The 23200-nt window shown below is 40.8% G+C and overlaps 1 protein-coding gene across 1 annotated transcript in view; it reads right to left on the reverse strand.

Moving 5' to 3' along the window:
- Positions 1-23200, reverse strand: part of kcnq1.2 (potassium voltage-gated channel, KQT-like subfamily, member 1.2) — a 181385-nt gene that overhangs the window by 112626 nt on the left and 45559 nt on the right. The window contains exons 13-14 of the mRNA XM_055009487.1: positions 22304-22357; positions 21403-21520 (exon numbers count right to left, since the gene is read on the reverse strand). Of these exons, the coding sequence (XP_054865462.1) occupies positions 21403-21520; positions 22304-22357 (172 nt within the window). The remainder of the gene's footprint in view (positions 1-21402; positions 21521-22303; positions 22358-23200) is intronic.

Raw genomic sequence — 23200 nt, forward strand, 5'->3', positions numbered from 1 at the left:
GCCCAGACAGAATTAGTTCCAAGGCAGACTGGGTCCCATTCTATGAAACTCAACAATTAGACGGATTAAACGTAATAACTCAGCCTGCACTGCTGCAGCTGCATTATGGTTACCCCAGCACCCAGGGGGTTGCTGTGTGTGTGTGTGTGTGTGTGTGTGTGTGTGTGTGTGTGTGTGTGTGTGTGTGTGTGTGTGTGTGTGTGTGTGTGTGTGTGTGTGTGTGTGTGTGTGTGTGTGTGTGTGTGTCTGTCTGTCTGTCTGTCTGTCTGTCTGTCTATGTGTGTGCTATGGGGGGGGGTTCTGCTCACATATGAAAAGTGACAACTTGGAGAGAGAACGCAATAAACTTCGGGAAAGAGAAGTAAACACAGTCCAGAACGTTTGGAAATTGCACTTTTCATTCCACAAAGACAGCCAGTTGACATGCTGTTGTGATTTTGGTTGTGTATTGTGATTTGACGTGGTGAACTGCCGATGTCAAGGCCAAGCTTGGGGATATTCCATTCTTAAAGTGCAAAGCAGAGGCTGAGTTTGACACAGTTATGTAAGTGTCAAGGGTCCAAAGATGCTTTGAAATGACAATGATGACGACGGTGAGATTCTGGTAAGACAATCCAGACATTTCTTGTTAGCATTTGTTTTTGGAACTTGAAGGAAAAAGCTGTCACGTTACACTCCACCGGTCCAAACGCTACACATGGTGCAGCTGAAGTCTCTGCTGTCTGAGTGGCAGGCTGACTGATTAACTTACTGACTGGCTGGTTTGCTGACTGACTGGCTTTTGGACTGGCTGACTGCAGCCCCAGCTCACCCACCATGCACCTGTGTGTAAAAGGCCCTCTGTCAGCGGGGCCTAATTTGATCTGACGCACCCTACACATGTGGAACAGCTCAGCAGCTCCACACACTTCTAGTTATTACACTGTGTGTGCACGCGAGGAATAGAAGAGACAACACAGAAGGGGAGTTAGAGAGAAAGATGTTTGCCGAGAAAGAAGTGAAGCAAAGCGAAGTGCAAAAGCTTTGGTTCACCTCACGCAAACTCTGGCCTTCACCACTTCTTCATTCTCTCGCAGATCTAATGCTCTCATCAACTGTTCTCCTGTAGCGCTGTGCCACTCTCACGCTCACTCGTAACATACTCAGTCACTCACACGAGGAATGAAATCTTCTCATCGGTCAAAGTGCATGTTTAAAAGCCCAAACTCAATCAATCAACACAAGGATGAAACTCCTCCAATATAAATGGTTGATGAGAACTTACATAACTCCGATTAAACTGAATCGTTGGTCGCCCTGCAGCAAATGCTTAGAAGAAAAGGGTACTCTGTTTCATTGTGTTTGGGGCTGTTCAAAATTACAGAAGTTCTGGAAATCAGTCATACGAACTTTGTCTAAGATTGTTGGTGTGAGGGTGCCTCTTCACGCAAGGACGTGTGTGTTGGGTATATTTCCAAACAACGGTATTTTCACTTCAAGTCAGTCAACACTCATCGACTTTGGACTCCTGCAGGCCAGGAGGCTGATATCTTTATACTGGAAGAAAATGGACGTACCCTCAATGCATATGTGGGTGAGAGAGATGGCATTTTGTGTTGTACTAGAACGATTTACTTATATTGTCAGAGGAAGAGGAGGGGAGTTTGGGAAAATATGGTCACCTTTACCAGAGTTTCTCAGATGTTATGAGGCCAATTAATTTTGACAGTGGTGCTGAACTGTTGAGCTGTATGCTGTGTATTTATATTTATTTTTATTTATTTATTTACTTATTTTTTATTTTTATTTATTTATTTTTCTTTCATTCTTTCACTCTTATTTATTTGGGGGGGATCATGTTGCGCTTTGTCTGTTTTATTTTGAGTATATTGTTAAGTTTTTCATAATATAAGGCCCAATAAAGATATTGTTTAAAAAAAAAATCTTCTCATCGGTCAAGTTAAAGGTAAATTGTGGCTTTGAAGAAATTTTTGTTTTATAAAGTCTGGATGCAGGAATAAGGGAGGCAGCCACAGACAGCTGACAGGCAGGTTGTAAACAAGCAAACAGTTTGGCCACTTTATTTGAAGGGAGAAAATGAAAGTGAGTTCACCCCAAATGCTGGAAATATTAAAACAAGTACACTAGAAGTTTTTCTATAAATTATAAAAGATGTCTACAACTGACGGTTTGGGTAAAGACTGATTTTGGCTAATATGAGGTTTTGTTCTCCTGTTCACATCAATATTGCCTCTCAATACCTCTCCTAATTCTGGAGATACAAAACTGGAAATAAGAAGACAAAAACAACTTTTTATCTTCACCAAACGACCACAACTGAGGATGGATAGGTTTGCTGTCAGAACACCCAAGCACCAACTGCTTTCTCTTTTAGGTACACTGCAAACTAGGTTTCAATCAGCAACCCTATGAACCCTTCGCACCCGTCATGCTCAGTCAGTGTCTGAGGACACCCACCTCCCCCTCTTTTCAGCTTTTTTTTTTTTTTAGGTGAAACAGTGCAGACCCAGCAGAAACACGGCAGCAGGCACAAGACCAGTAGTGTAACAGAGCTAGTCCAGATCTGTATGAAACCCGATCAACAGACAGACAGACTGGGGCGGGAGGAGGGGAGGGATCAGCAATGCTGTCAGCTCGGTCACTGTCAGACGCACAGACAGGTAAGTCTATCTGAACTGTAGCAATGAACAGAGACATGAATGGATTTCAGTGACGCAACAGGTTGTAAGAAACACCGCCGCGAGACAGATTCAGGAACATAATGTAGATGTGAATGCTATCTGATTACAAATGACAGCTTTAGATTGTATAGATGTTTCACAGAACAACATGTCAATTCAAGAGTTTGAAAAAATGCTCTTCCTTTCTCCACTTTACTCATGACACTCACAAAGTGGTTCTAAGTGTTTCTCTGGGGGGGGGGGGAAATGCAACATTTTACATCATTTAGATTGAGCAGCGGGGTGTTTCTCTTTCCTCTCATTTCACGTTTGCCTCTCTGTCTCTACCTCTCACCCTCCCACAGGTCAGCCCAGCTCTGGCCCTCTCCTGTGTATTTAAAGTAATTGCTCATGGCAGTCAAGGTGTCTGCATAAGGGCCTGTCATAAGCAATCCACTGGCATGAGTAGCGGCCTTGTGCAAGAACCTAATCCAGTCAAAAGCCAAACCAAGCCAAATGGACGGACGGAGGGGGTTAAGAAGTTGTTCAACAGCATTCTGAGAAAAAAGAAAAAGAAAAAAAAGGAGGTTGCGTGGGCTTTTAATCCTCTCAAATTAACATGAAAATGAAGCCAGGTCATTTTCGTATGCTGAAAATGATTATATCTCTGCAGCTACACGCGTATTTTCACGTAGGTAGCTTTGTTTTCCTGAGGTTCACCGCATGCCGCAGATTTTAAAAGAAATTCAGCTGTTTTCATTTCTGCTTTGTTGTTTTGTCACAAGACTTTTTCCACGAGAAATTTGCTGTGCATTCAAAAGTTACTGTGTTTTAAATGTAAAACATTTTCTGGTGATTATCACGAGACGCCACGTTGTACCTTGTTATACTTGAGTCTAATACGCGTACTGCCAAACGTAGAGCTTTCTTCGACAGGAGAACAGGTCTCTGTATTTGCTTTGACACTGTGAGGGCTGTTTGCTGAAGGCCTTCGACACACACAGAAATTCCTCACCCATTTACCCCACCGCCACCCCGAGTTCTGTAGCATGTTCAGCGGCCGACAGAGACAGACAGACAAACAGACAGACAGGAACTGAGGGGCCGAGACCAAACGCCGACCCTCTCTGTGGCATGGCGACTCCGGTCAGACACAGCAATAAGAAGTGGAGCCCCGGCCCCTCCAGCCAGACTTGAGGTCCTAAGTGTTTGGGAAACAGGCCCATCAATGTCAAAGCCTTTTATTGCTTTGGCTTCCTATTGCTTTTCCCTGCTTGGGGGTTAGTATGAATCTACTCCCAGCAAAGGCAGCGGGATGGGTTCATCTTTCATCAGTCATAACCTTGGCAATTAAGCAAGCACACATGAGGAATGACCCAAGATTAAAAGAAAAAGCTGTTTTAAGTGGGTTGTGAGTGATGGCATGTTGTTTTTATGTATACCTGGTATGACTGTGAAGTCAAGATGAATTAAAAAAAAACAAACTTGTAAAAAAGTTTTGCATTTACTTCAGGGTTGTCACACAAATATATAGTAAGAAATTACTTATAAGAAGTTTGTCTTTTCTGATTATTTATGTATATAATTTTGAAGATGTCAAAACAAAATCCCTGAAATCGAAGATTCAACAACGATTTCAATATTGTGTGAATGAACCGAGGTGTACCGACATTATTAGTCCGACTAAATAAGATTCGTCTGACCATTTCCTTTGCCAGCTTTTTATACTAAACGGTGAATGAAAACTCGTTCCAGATTACACATTGCAGTAAATCGACAATCATTACTGATTGTTGCATAAACAATTTTGTTGGAAACACAAAATTAACAACATGATGGCAGTTTTGCTTCAATACGAAACGCTTTATGTTTAATAACAAATGAGGACCTGATTTAGATTTCCTAGCAAACAAATGACCAAAAGCAAATGGCTCAAAAATGATGGAAACTCAGAGCTCATAAAGTCATATTTACTAATAAAAATTGAGGCAAATAACAATGTCTTCTTTCTTGTCCAAACAACATTTTCTGGAGCTACTGAGAAAAAGGGCGAAACTCGAGGGAGTGGAAGAAAATGGGAATTGTTGGTCTTTACCCAAAACTAATAGTTTAGCTAGCCCTGAGTCACATTCTGCACAAATTGTTTCTGTGTATGTATTCAAAATGTGCTCTTTTTTTTTACTCTGTGTTGTCCACATGGTGCACAGAAATGTTCCTCTCTTGCTTTCTCTGCATGTTGCCAAAACCCCAGCTACCTACTTATTTGTCTGTGTTTCGATTTATCTGGGACAGGACACACAAAAATCCATGCAGTTGCACACACACACACACACACTTGAGTCAGTTTGCCTCAGCACTGTTACGAATGAAGTGCACAGTAAGGAGCAAGTGGACGGTTGCTGCCGGCGTTGGCAAACAGCTTGTTCTAATGCTCCTGACAGCCCTGTGAGATGACCCCCTGCTTACAGCCAACACACACTGCACCCCTCTCACACTTGTCTTTCCTCTAAAAAGTCTCAAACACGAGGTGAATCCGTTCCACCCACCCTCTGCCTCGCTCAGACATTTTCCTTGGCCTCCTCGCTCCACTCCAGACTGCCGTTTGTGCACAAAGGACAAACTATCTTAAGGAGAAAGTCTGGGGATACGAAACGCTTTACTGCATTAAAATGAGCGTGGAAAACGCAACACAGACTCGGCTGTATCAAGATGTACAAGGAACTGACTGCTGTGAGGTTGTTCTAACACACTGGCCTAAATGTATTTTTAAAATAATATCTCTCCAGGAGTTTCTTTGAAAAACATGCCTGATAAATGGTCATTGTGGAAGCAACAAATTGGTCAGACTGTGCTCAGGAAGAGCATCCTTAGGCCTGGGAATGAGGAAAAAATGTCCAAAATGTTAAAGTACATGCACCAAGTGACTCCCATACATCATTTAAAATGTGTAGCATGTGATAATTTACTTAGTTACTTGCATTCATACATGATTTGTTTGGATCTCTCAGGAAAACGTCACTAAGTGGAATATTATTGTTATCTTCGCAGAAAGGGAGGCTGACTGTTGAGTCAGTTATCTGATATGAGGCTGTGAGAATCTGTCATTGTGTGTGTGTGATGTGTGTGTGTGATGTGTGTGTGTGTGTGTGTGTGTGTGTGTGTGTGTGTGTGTGTGTGTGTGTGTGTGTGTGTGTAGAGGGGGGTGCTGCCTCCCTGTTGTCAAGGCTGTCCTGAAACCACAGAGCCAATGTGCCGCAGGAAGAATCCGTGCTCCCGTGTACTACAATATCCTGTTTGGACTCATGCTGCTCTCCCCAGTCTTGCAATGCAGAGGGGCACACACACAAATGCACACAGACACACAAACATACACAGTCACACTTACTCTGTTCATACATTACACTCAAGCCCTCTGGCCAAAAACATACAGCTTTGTTTTCATTGCTTTTCTGCACACACTTCAATAGCGCTGCTCTGCAGATCATGTAAGGCTGTTTCTATAGGCTTTTAATCTGATACACTGGGGGTGCAAAGAGGCATGTGTGTCTTTGTGTGTTGGTTGTGTGTGGGTGGTGGGGTAAAGAGCGGGCCGAAGTTGCTTCTCTGCAACAATAATATGGACCCTGTTGCAATCACAAGGCACCAAAAGAGTTAAAGCATTTGCATTACTGGGAGGAAAGTACAGTGCCTTGGTTTGAGTGTGTGAACCTGTGTGTGTGTGTGTGTGTGTGTATACACATAACCTCCCACTGTTCACACAGCGAGTAATAAAAGAATAAAAGGGCAGAGGCTCACAGCGCTGCATCCATCCCTGCAGCTATCCATTCATTTTAAATACATATCTGCTCAGCCAGCCAGTAGATTATCAGTCTACACACAAACAAAACAAAAGGAGTGAGGACTGAGTGAGCAGTTGTGTGTGCACGGAGGAGCTCTGCTTCCCGTAAGCAGCTGATAAAAATTACAAAAAAAAAAAAAGAGGCGGCCGGCCCAAAGGCAGATACCTCCTTTCCCAACAGAGAGCAGTGCATTTCCTGAAACTGACAACTGCTAGTACTCGTCCTGAGGCCAGACCAAACGTGAAAGAGACACACAGAAGGGGGAGAGAGGGAGAGGAAAGGAAAGAGAGAAAAAGAGCGAACGGGTGACTTGACCTACAGTCGGGGAAAAATGTTATGTAAATACTGGAGTGACACACCAAGTGGACCTTGCAAATTCAGAGAAACATACAGTACACACATGCAAACACACACCGTGGTCGCTTTTGATCGGTCCTCTGCACCGACTGAGAAGGTCTATGTGCAAAGATAAAAGTGGCTGTTATCAACTCTTCTGGATTTGGCACACCACGGCTATTGTTCACAGCTCAGCCAAAACTGACACACAAAAACAACCTGAACAGTGCTGGGCTGCAGAAAGAGAAACACAGCTTTGACAGGAGGAAGGAAAATGTGGTTTTGTCAACTTTTTTTTAATGCATGTGTCCTCCTATTATTCTCTCTTGCATGAGATTGAAACACAAGGACAGAAGCAGTGATAAAGAAGCTGATCAGGGTAATGGTGATGATGCTGGTGGTAACAAACACGCCAGACTGTATGATATCAAACTCGTAAAAACTAGCACCACTTGGGCTCAACTCTGCACCCTGCAATTCTCTCTCACTTTCGGTGAAAATCAAGCAGAGGAGAAATGATTAAATCTACTTTAAAAACATGTAAAACAGAAAAAGGGTTCAGTGATTGCAGGCTGCCAGTCAGTGCAGAGCAGTGAGGAGAGGAGTGATGTTGCTACAGCACAGCCTGCTGGTCTATCAGGGGATTGTATTGACTGTGAAACTGGACTCCCCTCCTCCACTCGCTGCAGGACTGCTGACGTTTGGCTTTTTTTTTTTTTTTTTACGCTGCTGAGTTATTCAGTCCTTCAGACATGCAGAAACATTTACATCCCAAACAAAAGAAAGTCTGTGTTTTGCAAAGCCAAGCCATATAGAAGACACCTTTCTTTCACAGATATAGAGGGTGAAAGTATAAATTTCATGTTGAATCACTGTTGACCACCTTGCAGCTTTGTTTACAGACATCAGACGTGCTCTTGTTTAACTGTTAAATTATTTGTCCCACTTTCAGCTACAATGACCACTTTAATTTTATTATGCATAAAAATAAACTATATTTTCCTTCAAACTGTTATTTTAAAAAAAAGTGATGACCAAGGGTGTAGCTACCATTAAGGAAAGCATGATTTTGTTTTCTGGTAATTATTAGCATTATTATTTTGGTGTTTTTTGCAATTGTAAAGGTTAAACATGTTGGGTATTTTCAAAGGTTATTCTGCAGCCTTTTTAGGCTTAGCACCACTGACTATTTTAGCAGGAAAAATGTTGGAAAAGTGGTTTAATTATTTCTACTGCCAGGCTTTAATTCTTACAAGTGAGGAGAATATGCTGAAATATCAACAATAAAAATATATAAAATAAAAAACAAGGCTTGTAGGCAAAATGTGAAACATTAGATTGCTTTTAAAGAATAATAAATATTTATATAAAAAAATACACAACTGCAAAAAAATCTACATCTTAAAAACCTGTAACATTGGTTTTGAAGAATTACTGCTGTGTTATAAATAAACTGGTATTTGTATAGTTCATACTAAAGCCTTTTATTATGTATTATATCCAAAATGTGTCCTTAAAAACACCACTTCTATGTCATAGATATTTCAGCAGTTTATTCCGCCCCCATCCTCTGACTCAGATCAAAACAGTTTGTGTAACTGTGCCGCCCTAACTGACAAACATCAGCATGTCGGAAATATACGTACAGTAGTTCTGTGAGGAAACTGTGGAATAATATTATCACCTAAGATACGACGATAAGATTAAACTACTCAACTGTGTGTTGCCCTAATTATCAAATCCAGGCTTTTGAAGGTCTTGTTATAGTTGTACTGTTAAAAATTTTGATCTTTGTTGGTGTATTGTATCTACAGTAGATCGCAACATGGGAATATAAAGCACAACAATGGTTTTGTCTAGAATATTTAATTCTGACATGATTTGAATTACAATTTTTAGATGCAAGGTTTTATTTTCTGTATGAGAATCTTAAAATTTAGTAGTTTGTGATTTTTTGTGACTGGAATGTGAAATCACCCATCTGCCTTTTTTCAGCAAATGAGCAATTCAGTAAAATCTAAAGTATTTAAAAAAAAAAAACATATTCTCATGTATAAAAATCTCAAACTATACCATCTCAATATGTCATTTTGATTTTATTGCATGAATTTTCTAACACGTCTTTATAAAGACACCCACCCTTCGCTTTAGGCTAATAACATTTAAAGAGCATATTTGTCACCTTTGTAAACAACATTCTTTTTTAAGTTAATTCTTCAAAAACAATAAAATACAACATGCCAGATATTTATTTAAATTGTATGTATTTTTTATTGCTTTCCAAAAGCTCAGACTGGGAGGGCCGGCAGCACTTTGATCCTCAGACACCCTCTCTGACTTCCCTCCCAAATTCTCTGACAGGCTTTGAAAGAAAAGAATAAAACCGAGCCATAAAATTACAGTAGTAGGCTGGAAAAGACTTTACAGCACATATACACTTGCAGTATAAAGAGACCAGCCTTTCAGCACTAGAAGAGACTTATTTAGGGGGTTATTAGTCTCATTTACCAGTGCGGCCCCTGGGGGGTCTTTCATTAAGAACAGGGCTCTATATGGCTCCGATTAACAGCGGTGGAAAAAAAATACACAGGCGGAGTAGTAGGAAGGGTATATGAGAGGGGAGAGGCAAAGCTTACCTGGTCCCCTTCCACGATTTACTGCTTTTTCTTATTTTCTCCTGCTTTAAAACATCTGGCTCCAGAGGCATTTAAGGTCTTGACTGATAACCTGCTGACTGCTTCTTTATCTGCGACTACAGTAACTGTACGACATACAGCAACAAGAAAATCTGTTTCTCTTTTCATTTTAATCCTCGACACTGCTTATCTTTTTCTTCGTACTGCCAAGATGTCACATGTAAGATAAACTTCCAATGCCACATCTAGTTAGAAACGCAACCGCAGTCTTCCTGTGGTTGCGCGTCTCTAAGAAGCAAAGCGTGTGCCAAATTCCAGGGTACTCTCTGTGGTGAAGCTGCAAATGTGTGGGGTTATGAAGGGTGTTGCCTAGAAGACGTGCAAAACACAAAAGCCTGGCGATGGTGCCGTGATAGACGCAGATGCCGATCAACTGACTCGGCTGTTTGTCGCCGTGGTCAGCGTGATAAAGAAAAGTTCTCAGGATGAGATTTCAGGTGAAAATGAAGATTCTCACACTGATTCTTTAAAAAAAAAAAAAAGAAAAAAGAAATCTTGATGTGTGCACATAACTTCATGTCAGCTAACTTGGAATTGTTGCTTTTATTTTATTCACACCATTTAGTGAGAAGTCTAAGATTAGAGCTTTTTAGTATGACAAAATGGGATTTAATAGCTTTCACAGAAAATCTATGGAGTACAATTTCATGGGCATTTATACTACATTTTTTCAGTACTTCCCAGTACTGAGTTAAATTGTTCTTTATATCATAAATTAATGTGACTGTCTGGACCCTGACAAGTAGCAGAAAAGTGACGGATGGGTTAATAAACAAGAAAATTATTTGTCATTTCTGCTTATCTATACCACTACCACGTCTTAGGTATCACAGCAGCAGCAGTAACAGAGTTTGCTACAGATTTCATAGTCCTGACCCTGCAAATTTCACAAGAAAAGATTATAATAAATCTCCTGCACAACCACAGACATTATTAGGCACTCTTTAGTAAAGGAAATTTCAAAATTAAGTGCTTTCTGAGACACAGAAATCATTTTAGGGAAATGATTTCCACACATTTGAAGATTTTTCAAGACCTGCTGATGTGCTAAAGATGTAAAAAGCATACAGAAAGTCTATATTAAAAGTAATACAAGTCTGCAGGGAAGCTACTTACATGGTAGAGCATTCCTTAAAGAATAGTTTTCATTTCACTTCCAAATTTGGCCATTAAGTACATATTTTTATGTAATTTTAGCCAACCAAAATATCTTAATGTCAGCTTTATATAAATAACCCACTTCTTACTATCTAAAGTAAAGGGAAGTCTTTTTTTTATTTTAAAAACAATCACACCTCTAAAGAAAACACACCCAAACCCTCCTACCTCATAATCAGAGGCCGTATCCTTGATTCGATGTCAGGCGGCTGATTTTAGTCGACTCAACCTGCGCTGACCTGAACCCAGCCTTAGTGCAAACACACAGAGTGGGCTTCATTCAGACAGGTGGGGCCAGCACTTAGCCAGAGCCCGAGAGAGGGTGAATACACTTTCAAACACATGGGGACATGTGGACACACACGAATACATGTACCATATTATAAGTTCCCCTGTGGTCAAAGCCGGGGCCAGCTCCCCTTTAGTCAACCCCTCTCCTCTCCAGCAGGTAAACGCCCTGGTCCACCGTATACCCTTGCTTCTGCGTGGAAGAGGGGAGAAACCACAGAGCCCCACAGATGAGCTCCATCAATAGGCCCTCTATTCATCCGCGGGTCCCGAACACTGGGCTCTCTGACGGAGCTCCAGCACCTGGCTGCAGATGGACGCAACATCAGAGGCTGGGTGGTGGCAACATCGGTCGTCAGACTCGCCACACCTGAATAAACCCCCCCCGAGCCACATCAAATGGCATGGCAGGCCCATTTGAAAACCTGAGAGCACGAGAGCTGAGAGTTAAAAAAGGTGGCCAAGAGAGCCGTGGAAGGCTGTAGGATTGACTGTACAAACAGGCCACTCAGGTGCTGCTGCAGATTACTGTTTTCATTAAAAGGAGTGAAGAAGAAACTGAGCCCTGTACAGGAGAAGGGGGAGGAGGAAGTGGAGAACGTGGAGTGAACACACACACGCACACGCACACGCACACGCACGCACGCACGCACGCACGCACGCACGCACGCACGCACGCACGCACGCACGCACACACACACACACACACACACACACACAAACACAAGACGATAGAGTGTATTTATACAGGTGCTTCTAATATTGGAGCAGAGGGGGAGGAACACCTCTAAGAGACAGGGGAGCATCTATACCAAGTCTGGGAATCCTCCAAGTAGGGATTGGGTTGGGCGTTACTTTGATTTCTCTACAGTCTAAGTGGGAGCTGCTAGGATTAATGCAAGGACTACTGGGAAGTCTGTGAAATACACAGTCACACTGTAATCATGGCTGACACACTTTACACTTAAATATAGACAAATTTGTGCAACAACACTTAGACTAGAATACTGAAACTACAGTGCTTATTATTGTGTGCAGGAGTCTTCTTAGAGGATTCCAGTCAAGTAAAGAATGTATCATAAAATTAAAAAAACCTGTACCACTTAAGAACTGCACAGTCTGGTTTCCTGCATCAGGCGGTGAATTTTAACAGTCCTACTATGCTCTCAACAGTACTGGGACACTCTTTCTGCGTCTAAGCTATTATGCTGAAAAAAAAATGCATTTCAATCTATTTTTTCTTCTTTGTGTTAATGTTTTCTGTGTTTTTTCACAGTAAAATAATTTTTACTCCATTTGTTTTACAAAACACAGGCTGCTTTAGTCAAGTTAATCACTTGTTACAATTATAACTACACTACTATTAATCAGAACATTTAATTGTATAGATCCGAAGTCTTTATTACAGGCATTAACTTCTTGTTGGCCTCCTCTTTAGAGATTTGTGTAATTTTGTCCATTTCTCTTCATTAAGTAATCTGATTTTGCAATATATAACGGAACTGAATGCAAAACATTCCAAAATGATCTGGAGTTTATCATACATTTTTTTTACGGCTGTGTGGAAAAAAATATACGCAAGCTTCCTTATCTTGACTCGCATTAATAGGACCCTAATAAGTTCATTTTGGATAATTATGTTGGTTCATTAGTTTAAACCTCAATGTTATAATGCTACAAGCCATCGTCAGAAACTTAATTAAATAAACCCAAATGGCCAAACAAAGCCCTGGATGGAAACACTTAAATTATGAAGGCAGCTAACAAAAACAGTAATTGTCATTCACTTTGGCCTGTGAGTGTGTAATAGTTATCAGCCCTCTAATCTAATCAAAACAAACATTTTTCCTAAAATTATCTTGCCCCTAAACAAAAGAAAGAGCAGCGATGACGTCACAGAGCTGCTCAGTGAGCCATGCTGTGAAAACAGAAATTTCCTGAGTAGATTTTCCGTTTCCATTATCTGCTTTTCGTCATATTTAGGGCCTTCATTTGTGGCGGTGCAGGTGACGGCGTCCACACGAGCGAAGAAGACAAACCGATGCCAAAAAACACAGTGATGCAGGGCAGAGAAAAGCAGATTTTAAATGCACACACACACACACACAAAACCCGACACTGCAATTCTGTTCCAATCACAAACCTCTGAAATAACTTTTATAGTGGCTGCTCAGACAGTATTAGAGTGACCCGACATACATAAATGGGACAGTCATGATTTTTAAGCGTTTTGAGCGGCGAACCAACAGAAGTATCCCTGATCATAAGTATATTGCATCACTGTAAACCCTCTGCCTCATTTGGACTTCACATTTTAAAGAAAAACACATGGAAAACAACATACTTGTCCACAGTATCATATTTTAAGACAATGTCATAACCCAGCAAGAGAAGAATGCTAAACTATGACATCTTGTTTACCACAACAAACCCAAGAATACTTCCCAAACTGGCATATCGTTATGGGCTCACTTCAGTCCCCCACTGTGAGCACTACAGGTAGATTTCTTTAAGGCTAATGGAGCTGAAAGTGGTGCTCTTATCTTTTAAAGCCACTACACACACAGACTAGGAAATATTCAGGATGCAGCAGTTATAGATCATCTTAGTGAGAGTGTCTTTTTATTTGGTCTGGATGGTTTAAATATACAGTGCTTGCCTGCTGAATCTCTGGATTTTCCAACCTGCGGTGAGAGGCCATAAAGTGGGCCATTCCTCCAGTCACTGATGGTCCTTCGCCATAAAACCCTCCCAGAATCACCAACACCACTGAGGGGGAGTAAACACTTCGGGCCTGTATAACAGCAGCATGAGGGCCTTCATTAATTCGGGATGGCCAGTGTCAAGCCCAAGTCAGCACACACTTTAAGTACTTCATGAAAATGCCTTTTATTGCTCTGGGTGTGACGTATACGTCATAAAAGATGGTTTGCAGATTCTCTTTTTGGCCCTGGTAGGAGAATTTGCTCCAGTGGCTATTGATCGTGTTCCATGGCAGAACGGTAAAAAACAAACCGCATCATCTTGTGTATGTGGGAGCACCACAACCCTAACATCCATGGTCAGAGTCCACGTTATTTCCATGGTTATCTATGTGCATTTATTTCTATCTGACTCTTTAAAATCAATTGTGTAATGTGGGAAACAAAGCAAAAAAAACATCCAACATACAGTATCATCTTTTACTGCATTATGTTATATGAGTTTTAATTATTTCTCATTTATGAAAGCTCTATAAAGCTAAAAATAAATACTGTAAGATGCAGTGCAGAGCTGTAACACTGGAGTTTCTTTCAGAGAGGCCAATTGTGACATGGAATAACTCTCACTCATAAGGTTTTCATCAGGATATAAGTCAAAGAAACCATAAGGAGCCTAAATATCATTGATGCACGATTACATTCCTAAAACATGTTCAGATTTACTGCACATGAGCAGTGGACACTACGGACTCCATGGCAAAATTTGAACAAGAAGAAGCAGTTTGTGGATGCCCTGTGTGATAAGGGACAGGTGGAGTATAAATGTACTAAAAGCACTGATGCCATTTACTTCACAAACTATTCAGACACTTACAGCGAAGACACTCATAAGCCTGCGCCACAGTCTACTCAGCTGTGATTTGTACTCTACTACATGCGCTGCACACACTGATTAGATTATTAACAACTGACAAGAGCTACTCTGCTGAACAAACTATGTGATGACACTATTTCTAAATTATACCGGGCCGATTTTACTCCTTTATGTTTTATTAAAATGTATACTAATATACATTGAGGACATATACATAGATACTGAAACATCTGTGATAGGCCAGTGTTGGTCAGTAATATCTGCCAATAAATATTATCACTCATAAATTTGCATTGCAGGTCTAAGTATCTACCCGTCACTAACCTTCATTTGAAACAACCTTCCCCTGTTTAGTTGGACTCAGTTCTGTCTTTTTAACAATGTAACTCACAGGGGTTGAGCTTTCTGAGTCCAAGCTGGCAATCAGGTCCGTAGTTTTTGGATTCCAGTGCAAGCTGATGACTAGGGAAACTTTGCCTTGCAGGGTGTGATATTGTACCTAAGGCATTGTGAAAGATAAACTGAAGTTCAATGAAGAAAATTGTTGCAAAAGTTTTTCTGGTGGTTTCAGGAAACTGATTGAGAAAATAAAGCAAACACCCTAATGCCATACTTATTTCATGAACACTTTTACCATATGCAGACACGGCATAATGGGGTCAATGATCATCCGTGCTAAAGTTTTGACAAAAGGCCTGTACACCCTGCAGAAATCACAGCACAGCACCCCAAACAACACACTGTAAAATGAAGCCAGTCTCAGTTCTAAGTGTGCTATACTGCCAGCTTCATTGTAGCATTTATGACAGAATATATTTCGCCCAAGTGAAAGCAATTAAGCCATTTCTAATACATCCAAGTGAGTAAAGGTAGCGAGGAGGTCAGCAACCACATAAAAAGCCAGAGTCTGTAATGAGATTAAATGTTGAATCCCTCCATGAACAGCTCTGCTGCCCAAAGAATATGAATCAGCGTGAGGCTGTTTTACTGCCCCAGGACTACTTTCTATCTTTTTTTTATGCTCTCGAAATTGGCAAAATGTCAAGAAACTGGGGTACAATTAGTTCTTTTCTTTTTTGGTTTCTTTTCCTATCTTTTCATAAAGCAGCACCACTGGGCAGCTTTTCTTCCTGCAGGGCAGGAGGCCGATCTTACCTCATCCGTTTGTCTGTGTGCATTTATGACTTGCGCATGTGCCTGGTCTACTTTGTCATTTTAATACTTGGCAGCAAAGCCAAAAATATTAAGAGGATTTAATGGATATTTTCACTGTAGATTCGCTGTTGAATCTCTCATAATTCCCATAAAATAACTTTTTGGTCTACACATGTCTTGGAGCACAAAGTGGAGCACAAGGGGTCTACACTGTGGAGTGAACTTATTTCATAAGCATTTGTCAAAGTGACAACATTCAAGGTTTAAAAAGACTCATTTGTCAGTAAACAGCAATGCATTTTAGATTTTTCCTCTTGACTAAACACTATATATTTGGAACACCCCTCCATGCCATCAATATCAGAGTACAGTGTACAAGACAGGCATACAGAGGCCACACAGACAAAAAGTCAATTTGTTCAGAGCTCTGCACAAAGAATGCCAGTTGCTCAGAAGAGAGAGGCCCCTACTTGAAGAGGACAGGCCATGATGCATGTGTGTCTGCCTGCAAACCCTCCCGTGGTGCTGCAGTGGCTTTTCATTGTTTAGCTCCTGCTAGCTTGTGAGAGGGGAACTAATTAAGATCTGCCTGCAGGTGGCCCATGCTGGCTTTTACAGGTCTGAGAGGAGACAAAAAGGAGGAGGAGGAGGGCCGTGAACCTGGCCACACCCAGCAGGAGAAATAGAGGACCGCCTCAGGCCACAAAATGACACATTAGTGATCTGGAGTAAAGAACCAGAGGAAGAATTTTTGGAGCATGAAGCAGCTGAGATACAAGGCAGCACAACGGGGGAAAAAAAAGTAAATTGCAGAAAGCCGAGGGAGAAAGAACACAATTACAGCAATCAGCAAAACAAGGCCTTCCTCTGTTTAGGGCCAAAGAAGTGTACTTGGAAACATTTACTCATTCTGCAAGAGGCTAAATGTCGATGTGCCTCCGGGTGGATTTAGGATCAGCAGCCCTGCTGGGGTTTGTTATGATTTCATTCAACAGTCAACAGAAATTTACATCATCAAAGTGCAAACAGTGCGCACACACACACACACACACACACACACACACACACACACACACACACACACACACACACACACACACACACACACACACACACACAGTATCACATCAAACCAGGGGGTTCTCACACATTCTGATGTATGTGCACAATCAGCGGAAATCAGTGTTTGTCTGAATCGTACAAAAATCAAGCCTCATTTGCACAGAGGCAGGTAAACAAACAGCGAAGGAACTGTTTACAATAAGAAGGGAAGAGCTACGCTGATGACTGTGGGACAAGTGTATTTTGTGTTCGGTGTGTGTCTGTGGTTTGTTTTCTATTTGAGATATTTCATAAAATTCAATAAATCACCGTGAGCCGGTTTTAAACAAACAAACAAGGCAATAATAAAGATTTATTTTCTCTGAGGGGAAAAGACGTGCTTGTGTGTGTTTTGCGTTGAGAGGAGCAAAAAGACGTGGTTGCGTGTGGACGCTGCCCTGCACCACTTCCTCTTCAGAAGCCCAGAGACATCGCAGCCAGCTGTATTGATGCCTCTTTCACATGTGAACAAACACACACACACACACATTTTGGTGGTAGCCTGCTTCAGCAAAGCCAAACAAACAGCAGAATGTTCTCGCCAGCACTGTCAAAGAGAAATTAAAGTGATAGAGATCCCTGTAATAAAGGATTGAAACTGTTTCAACAAGCAGAAACCTAAATTGAGGAAAGTGCCAGCTCTTGTCAGTTTCACATCAAGCCTTAATTATGTGAAGAAACTCCAGAATATTGCTGAATATAAAGTGAAAGAAAACTGACACAGCGAGGGTGCGCGTAAGTCGCCTCAGTCAGACTGGGTGGATCTGGTAGCTGTCTGCAGAGATCCAGATAAGGATGCCAAATGACAGTGTTGTCCTTGGTGGCGTGACACTAGGGGCAAAATAAACCAGCTGTTATGGGAGTGCCCAGCAAGGCCCTAATCTGAGCTTGGCTGTTACAGCTGAGCTATGGCCACAGCAGTCCTGCAATGGATACAAATAGACACTGTTTGTCCCCGTTTAGCTGGAAGACTCGCTCTCATACTCAGGAATTAATGCCCAGAAATCTCACACCCACACCATACACATGCACACATGCACACATGCACAACAAAAAAGATAATTAAGAAAATGTGTCCAAATGGGTCCACGTGTCCAGGCCATGTGATGACGCTAAAATTAAATTTGTCAGACTATTATAGATGTCACGAATAGGGATGCGGTTTTTAAGAATGTCCAGATGATTCTGGCATCTGCTCGCAATAATTATGAATTAAATGGCAGAAAATCTGAGAACATGCTTATACTAGCAACTGTAGTAATGATAACAATAATTACAGAAACTTCTTGGACAAATAGGACCTTACAATAACAGGCAATAGGCTGTTTGATGCCATACTATAACAGCATGTTGCCTGCATCAGCATTTTCTGTTAGGGGAATGAGGGACAGATTGCTAGACATGACTTGTTTCTTTACGTATTCTTTCACGACAAGCTCACACCTGAACATGTTTTACCACTGTCTGCCATTTTGACAGGAATAAGCACAGCACCTGTGCCTCACATGCAACCTATCAACACGTTTATGTACATCTGTCCGGCAATTATATCATTATGAACTCGATAATTATTATTCAATTTGAGAGCAGTTAATAATAGTTAGTGCAGCACAGACAATCACTGAGCCTTTGCTATTTCAAGAGTACTGATGTATAAAAATATCCACAGAAACATTCACAGTATTTTCATTTCACGTAATACAAGGATGCTCTACTTAAACACTATACAGTTGTATGTGTTCTCCATGTGGATAGTAAATATAAATATTGATTATGGCAGAAATAATTTCATTTAAAGGGATAAAAAACATAAAAATAAGAAGAATTTTAATTACATCTGATCAAAGAATTGTTCTAAGTATCAATTTTTTATGATAAAAAGGCGTTTGTGTAGTAGCTGTTTATGGCCTCGTTGCTTGTGGAATTTTACATTTTCCACGGCACCCGGCGGACGAGCGGATAAGATCAGGGGGAATGCATGAGAGAACAGTGGGGTGAAGAAAAGGAAAGAGAAGTGCAGCAGGAAAGCTAGCGCAGTGGTTGGTGGAATTCAAGTGCTGTGTGGAGAAAGAGTCCTGGACCAGTGCCACAAACGGGCAATTCAAAAGTCTGCAAAAGAGAGAGAGAAGACATATTCTGCTGCTCATAACTTCTGTTTAACTATTAAAGTTTGTTTTGTTTGTATTTTTTACTTGAATCAAGCTACAAGATGTACCTCTGTAGTTGGAGAAGATTTTATTGCCTTCTGTATGTGTTGAAGTAAAACTAGAAATTGATGAATACTGTGGAAGGTTTTCATCCTGGCAATGACTGTGTGTTAGTCTGTGCTTTTAGATTTTTAAAGAGGGCAGAGTGTGAAAAAGAAAAACCAGCAGGTTAGAGACGCAGATGAGTGACAGAGGCCAGTGTAGATTTGCAGGGCCAGCAGAGAGGGAAGAATACCTATTAGGCAAGAATACTCCTTTCAGTTACTAACAACACCTATTAATGCACATCTGTGAGAATAGACCGACATTCACACACACTTGCATTCTAAGAATAAGTTGCAAAAACACCTATTACTTCAGCTAGGTGTAGACTTGTGTAGCTACTATATTAAATCCAGTCCAAGTGGGAATACATCCTATAATATGCTGCATGAAGTAGGAAAGATATCTTTTAAATGAGCAGTAAGTCTGGCCACAAATGGAACCACCAAAATAAACTCTCACAGAAAATACATTTAAAATTAATCCTTTTCTTGAATGTTGTTGTAAGTTCTCTTATTTTATGAAGACGCAGAACTGGTTGAACTTGGCTTAATTGATTCTGATTTGCAAAGTCATCAGCTAATAATATTACCAGAGCATTATAAATTCTTGACTCTTCAAACCTTGTGTTAACACCCACCAAGCATGGGATCACATAAGCAACTGAATGAGGATGTGAAAATGAAACTAATTTGATGCTTACAAAGCAGGGGGAGGTGAAGAGCAATGGTAGTTAGGGGGAGCTATGAAAGTCAAGATAAGATCAGTAAGACCAAGAAAATGCATAGATAAAGACAGTTTCATGTCTCTAACCAGCCAAGTTTACATCCATGTCTGTCAAGACTCACATAATATATCTAGTTACGACTTTAAAGTGTGTAATTTCATTGACTGTCAAAATCCTTGTACGTGTTCACAAGTTTGGGGAGTAAAGCTGATTTTGAATACAAGTGTCATGCTGTCAGTCAACGAAATGAAACTGAAAAGTGATGATTTTTATGAAAGGATGATAAGCCAAAGCACACATCAAAATAATGCAGCCTGAAGCTTTTGCAGCAGCCCTCACAGTCCCCTGACTTTAACACCAGTGGAAATTGCTATTAAACACAGGATGTGTGCAAAAAAATCATATTTTCTATTTGTTGTATTCTTTTGAGTTCATCATAGAAGAAGTTACAGTGCATTTGCATTTGAAGACTCAATATAATATTTTTTCCTGCTTGATGCCAGTGTTGTATTTACTTCTTTTTAATTCAACAATCTACAAAACATGTAATTTTCCCAAAACGTCTGCATACAACCGTTTACCACAAGTACATACACAAGCTTAAATGCAATACAAAGGATTCAGAGTGCTGCATGCCATCATGCAGCAGCACAACAAACAGCATCTCAAAGTTGACAGTGCGCATGAACTGTCACCTCAGGCATGACTGTGTGGCAGATGTTCACTAAAAACTGACTACATTTATCATTCATAACCGGGAACAACCACATATACAAAGTAGCAGTCAAGCTTTAAAGCCCATAATCTATTGAGCCCTTCTGCATTTAGTCCTGTAGGACATGAACCCTTCTGCATTCTGTAGGACTTGGTCTAATCTGTCAGAAAACACCTAATCTGGATGCAATGAGCACATACATGACTCGGTCCCAGAGGGAAGCACAGTTTAACACTCACTGCATGGTTCGAGTCAAAGAATAGTGTTGACATGTTGTCTGTGAAACATTTTTCTTCTATGCAAACACTTGTATTATCAGTTTAAAGTTGTAGGAACACAGTGTGGTACTATTGGTGTCTTGATACAGTTGTAAAGACACAAGTTAGTAGATAAATAGCTGGGGGAAATCTGTTTTTGTTGCAGTCAACATGCTCACACAAAAAACAAAGACAGTCTAATTACAGTGTGGTTCACACCATTGAACTAATCTATCTGGCCAGGTCAATAGGAGGAAGGAAGGCCATCAACATACACTCACAGTTCACGCAGCAAACAACAACAGTGAATTCTCAGTTCCATGAGGGCGTACCATAGCATGTTCTACAACCTATTGAGTGGGATTTCTTTGACATTTCTCTCAAGACTAAAGGGATAATCCCCCATACAACTCTCTGTACCTGATATGGCCTCGGCCCTTGAGAGTCTCTTCAATTCTCAAGAGAGTTCAACATTTAGAGAGCAGCTGGAGGGGCTCTCTGCTCGGACAAAAGGCCTTTAGGTACTACGACCAATAGGGAAGTCATGGATTGGAGAATGGAAGTCAGTGCAGGATGATGGATGGGAGGGAAATTCAGAAGGGGGAGGTTCAGGGAAGAGCAGAGAGGAAACTTTTTTGCACTTACTGAGCTCTGCCCGTCACCACAGGCAGGGGAATGTCCTCACTCATGTAGTCGAGCTCATCAGTTAAGCTGTTTGCACGGGAGATGTCAAGAGACGTGCTGTTGTCGTTACTTTTCCTCACTGTAAAGAACAAAGATAAGTGCTAACATTTTAAGTACACACATAGTGAGCCAGTACACTGTAAACTAGTTTAATTCTGCAAGATTTACACACAGAAAGCGTTCCGAAAAGAATTGACAGGAAGGCTGTTTTTAAAATGTGACTGTTGTAGCTTATAGTTATTCCGCAAAGGAACGCGGCGGAATTATGTGACGATCGGTGTTGGTTTGTCCGTCTGTTTGTCTGTTAGTAACATTATTCAAAAACAGATTAACAGATGTAGACAAAATTTTCAGGGAAGGTCAGAAATGACACAAGGACCATGTGATTAAATTTTGGCAGTGATGCGGCTTATAGTCTGGATCCACGAATTTGTTAAAGCTTTCTGTATCATGGCATCACTGTATCTATGACAACAAGTGAACAGTACGTCAGCTGCCTGCTGATGATCACATGATTGCGATCCTACTACAAATCATCCCCAGCAGACCATGCATTTTTTAAAGATTTCATCCGCCGGAAATCATACGACTGAGCAGCCTTGGCGGAGTACTGCGCTTTCCAAGTGGTTTTCTTGTTCTGAATGGAGTCACACTAAAACTACAGAATGCAAAATAACTCATATAGATGATCATATGTGGCTTTCCAACAATATGATTTGTCATATGTGGCAAGTATTTTAGATCGGATTGGATTGTTGGAGTTGCTTATGTGAAGCTGGTTATGATCTCCAACATAATATGAATTTTGAAGATAATATTGCGTGTCAGTGAAATATGAGTTAGATAAGAAACAGAAAGATACCTGGAGAGCCAGGGCAGCTCAGAGTGAAAGATGACCAAGAATGTTGAGGAGGACCTGATGTGACAAAAAAATTTTGAAATGGAAAAAGAAGAAGAAGAAGAAGAAAGAAAAAAGAAGAAGGGAAGGCATTTAAAATCAACACAACTTATATCAACTGATTTCAACAGTTTGGAACAAGTGTTGTAGTACTAAATTCGACTTTCAAAAGGATGCAAAAATTCTATACATGAAAGAAATAACATAATTTAAGTAAGACAGTGAAATGAAGAAATGAGACAACATTATTTGTACAAAATAAAAATCCCAAGTCAGAAACAAAATTGACTTTGGCGTAAATACTAAAGTGTATAGCAAACGGCATAAGTAGAAGGAAAAATTGCAGCGTTCCGTTTCCACAGTGCAGCTGGCTGACTGCTGGCGCTGCTAAAAACAACAGCAAAGAACAACATGTGTAGTGGGGTCTTGACCTGCAGTCAGAATGTCAGCAGAGTTTGACATGTCTCTCCTCCAAACCACCAAGCCTCTTTGTGATAAAGAATGGAGAGGAAAATCTGTGTCCAAGAACAGAATGACCGTTCCAATTCAAGCAGAACCATTCAACCTCTCTTGTATTCCATCATGGAGTTTGTTTGACATTGTCCAATGTGGAAGCAGACACAGCAATAGAGAGACACAGAAAGGGAAGGAGGAAAGGGGTGAAAGTCAGAGAAAGAGAAGGAAAGAGATGGATAGAGAAGGAAAGAGAGTTTCCAGGGCCACGTTTAATCTCAATTTCAGCTCACTGAAGGAGATGTGAAGTGGCCTATTGGCTACACAAACAGGATAATGGTTTCTTAACAATATGCTGTTTATCTGGCCCATCAGTGCAAACATTTTTGGTTGAGAGAGTATGAGCCA

Source organism: Amphiprion ocellaris, chromosome 3 (genome assembly GCF_022539595.1).
Source record: "Amphiprion ocellaris isolate individual 3 ecotype Okinawa chromosome 3, ASM2253959v1, whole genome shotgun sequence".
Classification (NCBI taxonomy): Eukaryota; Metazoa; Chordata; class Actinopteri; family Pomacentridae; genus Amphiprion; species Amphiprion ocellaris.